The following is a 9,254-nucleotide window of genomic DNA, read 5'->3' as shown; positions in this document are numbered from 1 at the left end:
CTGATACTATTTTAGATGCTGTTGGAAAAAAATGAAACTTTAAAAACATACAAACCAGGTTTATTTCATTCAAGTACAAATGTATAAAAGTGTTGCAGGAAATTCAGATGAGAGGAACTCTTTAGATGCACCTGAGGAGGAAATGATGTAATTATGAGAAGCAGCACACTTCCTATAAGACATTAGATTTTTTTTTTTACAGTTCAGCTTATTGCTTTTAGCAGGATTGATCTCAGAGATTTCCTTCTGATTCATTGAAAACTCGCTTTAATACAGAAGTTGTGTGAACGCTCGGGAGCAGGAAGTGGGGGCGGTGTTGCCCCGACCACAACAACCTCTGCCGCTCTGCAGAAACTACGTCTTAGAAAATACATTTTTTTCTTTATTTTGGCAAAAAATGTGATTAAAATGTTAATCATAATTAAAACCACTGTGAACGCTTTAACAAAAAATGATCAATAATTAGTTGTTTTAATTCATCGTCATAGATGTAACTCGTTTTTGTTGAAGATTGCATGACTTGTTTGCACTAGTGATTACAGTTAACCTCAGCCATAGATTGTGTTGCAGTCATGTTAGCTGTAGCTAAAGAAAAAGGCAGAAATTATGTGAAAACTCATTGCAGGAGTGAGGAAACGCGTCACAAACGGCATGTTTGCAACAAACCAAGATCCATAGTGTTTTAATGAGCTGCTCCCAGTTAGAATGAAGCCTTCAGTCGGCTGCTGTGATTGGAGGGTTAGGATTCTCACACAGGATTTCTTCAAGATCTTAATTTTTCTTCCTTAACAAATTAGAAACTGATCACAAGAATTCTTCAGAAAACAGTCGCTTGAGCAACAGGAAGTCCTGAGCTGCTTGTACTCAACACACAGACCCCATAAAACGGGAACAGTACCGAGTGCTTCCTCTGGAGGAGACACAGAATCATTGCTCGTGTTGAGGTAGACGTGTTATCCTCGGTGAATGTCAGAAAAAATGTCAGAAAACGCCGCATCAGTCTGGCCTGGCGTTTGAGGGACCGCTGCAATGACTCCAGAGGGGGAAGTGGTCGCCGTCAGGTCCTTGTGGGGGGGCTGGGGGTCATATGGAAGACTGAAGCAGGACTACGTTAGTTCCTTTAATGAGGTTGTCGTCTTCCCCTTCAATCAGAGGGTCCCACTGGTTGAAGTTCTTCTCCAAGCCTGGAGAAATGAAAGATGAATTTAAGTGAAGCTCGTTCTGTGAAAACATGAATCTGTTCTATTTTTCTTACCAAGATGTCTCTGCAGAAAAGCTAGGGTTGCTTTGTTGCAGAGGTCAATGGCGAGTTCCGGGTCGATCTCTCCCTTAAGCTTCATCAGCTTCCCAATCCAGTTCCCCGTCAGGAAGGTGAAGTCTGGAAAGCTCTGGTGCACCGTCCCTCTGAAGAAACACAAAACCAGTTTCATTTCCCGTTTCTCTTTCCCATCACAAACCCATGCTCTGATCTCACCTGATGGTAATCATTTTCCTCTGTATCACTGTAGAGTCCAGCTTCTTCATTCGGCTGATGTTTCCCGCCCACTGAAACTTCTCAGAGTTGATGAAGAAGATCGGCTGCTTCACACGTGGAAAGATCTCATCGTCTAAAGGAAACATCCAGGCGTCCAGTGCTATTCCACACCTGATCGATAAAAAAATCCACATTCACACTTTGTTCTGTGTCTTCATAAAAAGAAGATTCCATTTCCCACATTGACACGGAAGCACCAAATGTTGCAGTTCCTGGCATGGCCACAAGGGGTGTGGTTTTGAACCCTTTAGCAACCCTGCTGAGTTTCAGTAGCTAAAGCTCTAAGGGAGCAATTCTCTTTAACTTTTTAACCAAAAATAAGAGAGGTTAGGCTTACTTCCTCTGCTTTTGAGCTGCTAAATCTGAGAGATTTACATTCATAGCTCGACAGAACACATCTAGTCTGGAATTAAGTGATCTTTCTTTTATGGAACCAGTTAAAGAAAAACTGAAGACCGAAGTCTGGAAAACTCCAACGTTCTGTCCCAGCAGCGGCTCTCTTGGTACTTACTTGAATTTAACTTCTTTGCACAGAGATTCTATAACCGTCGCTCCTCCAAAGGAATGCCCCATCACTGCTATCCTGCACAGATCCATGGAGTCCTGTCCACACACAAGAGTCCCAGTGAGTCAAAGCACTGCAAGACTCTTCAGTCATGCTTTACTCAAAAAGCTCACATGATCAGAAGACAAATCTCAAATTTACGGACATTTCTTGAAGTAAAAGTGGATGTAAATTCATTTGTTTCCGTCATTGAAAATAATGGGGCTTTTTTCCAATTATTTTGAGTAAGGAGCAGATGAAAGAAACAATCGTACTTAGATGTAGAAAATACTCTGGGAAGACCTCTCAGCAACAGGAGGGGGGAGGGGGGGGTTGCTCCGCACCAATAGTTGCAATCCTAACTCAAGGCTGAATTTCCAACTAACTACTGCCACTCTGCCAAAACTGTCTTACAAAATCACAGAGATTTTTCAATGTTTACTGAAAATGGCATAAACAAAAAAACTGGGAAAGCTTTTACAGTACATCAAAAGATGATCGGAGTGGGACTTTAAAGTCTACTTTGAACTAATTCAAGAACCTCGTATGTCAAAAGAGAGGATATTAAGGTTACATGTCAAATGTAATTGTATCATTGTAATGTAATCCTTCAGCAGACGTTTGCTTGAGGTTGAACCGCAATCACAAATTATGGCTAAGAGAAAAAAAAACTGATGTTTGTCGCAAAACAGCCATTTATGACGTTAATATAGTATTTTTTTTTAACGTTTTGACCTTTTTGCAAGTCCAAAATCTATTTCATTTCAACTCCTCAAACATTAAGTTAATGTGTAGCTGCCATAAAAATTCATTTAAGCTGCTTTTAAACAGCTTCTATGGACACAGAAACAGGAAGTTGGTGGTTCTACATTCTCAATGCAAAGCTTTGTAAATAGAGCTTTTATTTTTAGACCTGACTCCCACATCCTGGAAATAAATATATAAAATAGGCAAACGCATGTTCTTCACAAGTCCCAAATCTCCAGTCTGGGCTTTTTGAATGTGAAAGTCCCACTGATCAGTTTTTGATCCATTTTCAAAGCGTTGCCAGATCTTTTAGTTTTAATTGTAATTTTTAGACAGAAAATTTATAAACATGTGTTGTTCTGTTGGACAATTTCTGCAGAGCGTCAGTTGTTCATTAGAGATGTATCTGAGTTGTGGGCGGGACTATTGGCATGAAGCCAAAGTGTGTACTGGGAAGTTTTACTACTTTAAAAAAATTCTTTAAAAATTGCTCCTAAGAATCGTTTTACTTTTGGACTCAAAAAGAAACACTGCCCTCGGGCTTGTTCCCTTAACGGTTACCTCCAGGGTAGTCCAGTCGAACTCCGTCTTCAGAGTGTTTTGTACCGCTGCTCCCGAGTTGACCTCAAAGAGTTTATTCAAAGCTTGGATGCATTCATCAGCTCTTAGTTTCACCTGGAAAATATAACAAACGTCATATTGTGTCGACATAACAAAACAAAGCACTTCCTGTCATGACAATAATCACTTCCTGTTATTTTTGGATAACCTTGACATTGATCGATGTAGATAATGGGCTTCAGGATGTGGTTTGTGCTATAGTTCCAGTGAACACAGTACTTTTTTCCCTCTATGCTTTAACTCTGAAGATCTGTTGACTTTTACCTCCACAAAAAGCTAATTCAATGTTTTTTACTGTTCAAAATGACTCAATTAAAACTGCATTGATAAAAACATTTAAAAAATAAATTCCACTCAAGTTCCGTCCACTAAACATTGACAAACATTCAATTTCCTTTACCTTACATGACGCTTTTAAACAACCATAGTTTGTAGGAATTGCCCTCAACGTGACTGCTTTTTAAAAAAATAAAAAAGCATTCTATTGACTGTAATTTAGCAGATAAATATTTGATCCAAAACTAACAGTTAGTGTTAGTAAATGTAGATGTTTGGATGAATTACTTTTTTAGGAATTGTTTGAACCATCCATCAATCTGATAAAATGCCTCAAGCTTCCCTTGAGTAAAAAGGATGACAGCAACAGCTAGCAGTCTTTTTTTGTCTCGCATCTCTAACTATGACGATCTCGCATTTCATTCCCTATGTCCATATATCTGTAAAGGGGTATCATCTACTGAGGAAGAGGATTTTCTGTGACACTTGAAGAGTATAAACCAGAATTCCTAGGTGGTTACAGAAAACAGATTTAAAACTTGTTTAGTGATGCTTGAATGTTTTGGACGTGGAAGCCCAAAATGCGCATATGTGCGCATTTACATAGACTTCATTGGAAGTGGTCACTGGAACACGCTTATCTGAGGCTGGTGTGAATGTAGCATAACACTCCCTGATTATTTTCAATAGCCATTTTTGACAAGAAATCCATAAACCTGTCCAAAATGTTTATGAAAATTAATCGCAGAGTCCTCATGGACAAAGTAGTGAATGGACAATCCGAGGGCCGGTATGTCTGCATGATTTCCAGATATCCAAGCCCTACTTATGACTCATTACTTGGTTCGGGTGTCTCCAGCCAATTAGAACATGCCAGAGCAGGGTATGTTGGAAAATATGCGTGTGACCCTCAAGACCTGAGTAAGTCATCTCTGGACTAAACTCTAGTCACCTGTGAGTTTCTGAGGGGAAATTCTCTTTCTCCGTGCTGCAGGGCTCTGTAGTACATCCACTCCTCTACGAGGGTATTGTCGGTGGAAGCAGAGGTTTTCGACGACTTCTCTTTTGCCTTTTCAGACTCCGTCTTCTCACGAAAGAAGTATGTAGCCGAGGCTGATTGGTCTCTGCAGGAAGACCGCAGACAATCATGGGAAAACGTTATTGGCATCCCATAATATAAATAATGAGTTTAGAAACAAGTAGAGATCAGATGGTATAATGAATTCTTCTGCATTGGTTAGAACTCTTTTTATTGCTACAGTGTGGCGTGACATGACCCGCCTATGACATTGTCTACTTCGTTGGGTCTGGCGTGTCACAACTTCTTTACATAATTCTTCACTTAATCTCCAGCCCTTAATCCCGGAGTTTGTACTTTTAGCACCGTGGACCGGTGCCAAGTACTACTAGAACCAGCAGCTCCTCAAAGCTGGTCAGTTGTGAGGACATGATGTGCTCTACGAATTCCTGGTGAACACGTGTGTTGACTCTGGACCAACACCAGAAGAGTACGTCCCTCCTTGACCCACCACTGACTGGAAAAAAATGACCTCCATTTGCAACTTGTTTGTCTTTACACCAGGTAAGGACTCTTTGATTTTACTAAAGGTGTGGCATTAACATTAGGATTTTGTAGAAATCTGTCATTATTTCCTGTAGCTCTTTTCTTGTTGGAACTTGTTACAATTTCTGAATAGATCATATTCATGTCACCTAAATAACATTCGCTCTTTGATAATTTATGCGATCCACTTGTATCTATTGATTTAGAAGCAGAGAAACGTGGCATTATCAGTACAGACTCAATCCTCTGCGACAGAATGAGCTGAGAGAAGGATTTAGGAGAAAGAAACATTTTTTTTTGTGTGCCATGAGTCTACACAAGTGTTACTTTTTGAAACACAGACTAAACAATTTGGTTAGTAAACATCCTGTTCTTGAGGGTTTAACTTCTTCAAATTCACTGCCAAATGTGACATAAAGGCCGACATTATTTGTTTTGAATTCTGAAGAAAATTGTCCCTGTGATGACTCAGCGATGACGGGACAGCCACACGGTGCCTGTGCATCGGCCTTTAACCCGCTGCGACATGCCGCCTCAAACTGAGGCCACTCTGTTCATCTCCATATGGTCCCCTTGTCTCTATACTGAAAGGAAATGTGATGACCTGGTTCATACCATTGTCTGCACACCCTTTCCCCTCCTACTCCACGAACAAACAGAGCCGCTCGCAGAGGAGACCGCTCCATTTTTGTTTGTTCAACTCAAATTTCCTCCAAAATTAAAATTCAAACTTAAATCATGTCCCGTGTGCCCCTTCAAATGAGATCTTTTGGATGTTCTTTCATTCCAAAAAAACACAAGAAACCTTTGATTCAAACACAGTCCATGTGATGTCATGAAGCTAATCACCTGTGCTCCACAGAGGCCACGATGAAGCCCTGAGAGGCCAGTTCTGCACAGATAGCTGAATACAACGTCCTGGAAAACAGAAGTTCCACAATTGACAGGTAAGCAAGCAAGCAGCTGCAATGTGAAACCAACAACTGTTTGTGAGAACTGAACCGAGTGAGTGTAATGCCACCCTTAGAAAATGAATTACTTAAAGCTCCAGCAAAATGGTGTTAAATTAATCTTTTTTTTTTTTTCTGCGAAAAAGATTCTGCCATAATGGAGTCAGGCAACATCAGTAAGCAGTCCAAATCAGTCTTAGTCATCGCTTCTGAATCTGTCAAATGTTCAACATGGGGGCCAGTAAAGATGACGTACTTTTATTGAAACATCTGATAGGTCATTTTATAACTAGAATAACTTGCACTACAGAAAAATTACAGAGTAATAGCTGTTTAGTTTTCAATAGAGCTACAAGATTTTGACTTATGCAAACCAATAACACAAGGAGGGAGAGGTCACTCTGTCCAGTTCTCTAAAGGTATGTTCACACTGCATTCAGCAACATGCATTCAAGCGGCCACTTTCAATGAAAAGTCTATGTAAACACACATTTCTGGCTTTCCTGTTCAAAACTCTCAACTTCACGTTTAACTATGCAAGTTTTTAGACTGTTTTTAGGCATACAAAACCCAAGGCCGTTGAACGGCCGTTGCAAGTCATCCCAAGTTGCACTTTGGCCAACAAAGGACTCTGATTTGGTAGTGACAAAATGGATGATGTATTTTTTTGTTCACGAAAGTGCCAACCATTTGGAAAAATTGATTAAGTAGGAGAAATTATTTGTGTCTGGACCAAACTATTAAGTCTTTCATATCTCGGAATAGAGCTGTGAAAGAAAACTTTCATAGGTTGCACAAAACCTTTTCCATCAGTAGGTTTGCAAATGAGCAGGAATAACGGAAAAATAAGCTGCTCCATGCTTTTCCAGTGTGAATACAATATGCACAACATGCGTTCAAAAATACTCTTCACATGGCCGCTGTGAACATAGCTTTATACAGTAGATGTGTAACACAGTCAGTGGTTGTGTACCTGAAGGCTCCGAGGCCATGGGAGAAGATAATGACCGGACGCTTTCCGTCCGGTTTATACGGAGCGTCCAAGAAGGCCGGGATCTTATAGGACCCTAGAACGAATGAAACACTTGATATTAATGAAACACAATTTGTAGGTTTCTCCTTTTTCAAAGTGTCATTTTCTTTATTTACCAAAGAGGTATTTAAAAATGTGTTCACTGAGACTCCTGTTGATTTTCATGAAGTCCGCCAGGCCGTTGAAATACTCCTTACACGGGACCCAGTCCGGTTTTTCTGCCTTTTCTGTCTCCTGGCAAGGGTAGTAGAGCCTGAAGAAGGAGCCCTGAAGAAAGGGCAGAAACAAGGTCACATAAACCCGACTTTAGTTACACTTTTAAGCAGACTTTCTAGTAAACCCAAGAATTCAAATGAGTGTTTACCTTTATAGTGTGGTCCATCATGAAATCAGTGCATCCCACAGGGTTGGGCCCCTTCCCTGCAGGGATCCCAAAGTTACTGCACGAGTGCCCCATGGCAAAGAGCCACAGCGAGTGCCTCTTCCTCTGCTCTGTGCCTTTAAACGCGTCAAAGAAAACTCGCGTTACCCTAAAATGATAACAGGGCTGCTGTCAAGTGTCAGAAACTTCCGGGTTGTGTCTCCCAAAGGCGGACAGGGTTTCCTTACCTGTCCTGACCCACTCGTAAAATCTCTTAACGGCGACACCTCCGAGAGGAAACATCGACGTCTCAAAAACTGGGCGAAACCAAAATGTTCGAGTTTTTACTAGTCCAGACGCGGGTTGACTCACACTGTCCTAAGGCGTCAGTTTCGTAGCATTCCGGCGTTGTTTATCATGATGTGCCAGTCTGAGTCACCCGCGAGCGTCCTGACCGGTTCATGACATCCCGCAGCTGTTAGCATGTGACGGGGCTGATCGCTGTGCGGCTGTTGCACCATCCACACGCCGTCGCTCCGCCTCTGCCGTGGGCAAAACCTTACCCAACCGAGGCGTGACTCCGATTTTTCCTCTCTAAATGAACAGAACAGAACCGACTCACCCAGTTAGAGTAATCACGGTTACTTATTGTATCATAGGGGGTTCTGCAATAATTGAGTTCACTCTCTCACAGGCGTCTCCATCAAAATAGTATTTTATAAATATATTTTTAAAATTAGTTACCTCTTTATGTCCAACCATTGTAATAATTAACCTTACATAAATATATTAGCTAATTTTTAACAAGTTTATGTAACCTTGATGGGCTCGACTTCTGTTTATGTGACCTCCCAGCCTCCAGGGGGCAGCAGAGAGCGAACGCAGGAAGTGAACGCTCAGTAGAAATATGGCTTGCTAGAAAAACCTGCTACATTGTGGAGTAATTTATCCTTCGTTCCTTAAAATATGAAATTGGTGAGTAAAAAACACACATATACTCCTTCATTTTAAATTGTTAACTATAAAAGTCTTTGAATGTTTAGAAACTATTTATAATTTGCGTAAAATGATGCAGCTATAAAGCTAAAAGCATTAGCTTTGATGGAGATGTGTAGCTCATAGCAGTTCTACCAACAATAGATTTAGGTTTAACATTTCATGATACAATCTTGAACATTATTAAACTTAGATTTTTTTTCTTTTCGTGAGGCATGTTTGGTTTCGTTTGCAGACAATATTTTAAAGACAAAATATAGTCGTTTGGTTTAATTTGTTTGCACTTAACTAAAAACGAGGTTTCCCCTCAGTACTGTTTGTCAGGTCATCCCACTTTGCCTTGCAATGTGCTCAAGTTTAAGTCCACCACAATCATGCTGGACTGTGGACTGGACACCACGTCTGTCCTCAACTTCCTGCCTCTTCCTCTGGTGCACAGGTGACTGCCATATTCTGCAACCATTCTTTACCATTACAGCTGAATCAGAATGCTTTATTTATCCCTGCAGCCCCAGACTATCCAAGCTCCCTGGATGGATCCCAAAGGACGGAACAATGAATTTGGAAAAGGTTTGTAGAAGTGAGATGTGTAGAATCAGTTGGCCCGATCATGTTTATATCAATAATC

General features: G+C 40.8%; 2 protein-coding genes across 3 annotated transcripts in view; one reads left to right on the top strand and one right to left on the bottom strand.

Annotated features, from left to right (window-relative positions):
- Window positions 1-43: 43 nt before the first annotated feature.
- Window positions 44-8,620, bottom strand: pla2g7 (phospholipase A2, group VII (platelet-activating factor acetylhydrolase, plasma)). Of its 2 annotated transcripts, none has more exons than XM_036210595.1 (11): window positions 7,879-8,620; window positions 7,634-7,767; window positions 7,386-7,536; window positions 7,210-7,303; window positions 6,136-6,204; window positions 4,675-4,846; window positions 3,387-3,500; window positions 2,046-2,137; window positions 1,475-1,645; window positions 1,256-1,404; window positions 44-1,184 (listed from the first exon to the last, which is right to left on the bottom strand). In XM_036210595.1, exons 1-11 carry the CDS (start codon window positions 7,931-7,933, stop codon window positions 1,084-1,086), a joined length of 1,302 nt encoding a protein of 433 aa, XP_036066488.1. In that variant the 5' UTR covers window positions 7,934-8,620; the 3' UTR covers window positions 44-1,083. The 2 variants fall into 2 exon arrangements, with proteins under 2 accessions (XP_036066488.1, XP_024147641.1); XM_024291873.2 differs by having other exon boundaries at window positions 7,634-7,799; window positions 7,879-8,143.
- ints9 (integrator complex subunit 9) overlaps window positions 8,491-9,254 on the top strand; it is a 4,506-nt gene continuing 3,742 nt past the window's right edge. The window contains exons 1-3 of the mRNA XM_024291871.2: window positions 8,491-8,605; window positions 8,938-9,065; window positions 9,136-9,195. Of these exons, the coding sequence (XP_024147639.1) occupies window positions 8,597-8,605; window positions 8,938-9,065; window positions 9,136-9,195 (197 nt within the window). The 5' untranslated portion in view covers window positions 8,491-8,596. The remainder of the gene's footprint in view (window positions 8,606-8,937; window positions 9,066-9,135; window positions 9,196-9,254) is intronic.

The sequence above is a fragment of the Oryzias melastigma genome, linkage group LG24 (genome assembly GCF_002922805.2).
Source record: "Oryzias melastigma strain HK-1 linkage group LG24, ASM292280v2, whole genome shotgun sequence".
Classification (NCBI taxonomy): Eukaryota; Metazoa; Chordata; class Actinopteri; order Beloniformes; family Adrianichthyidae; genus Oryzias; species Oryzias melastigma.
This window is presented reverse-complemented; position numbering and strand designations above follow the sequence as displayed.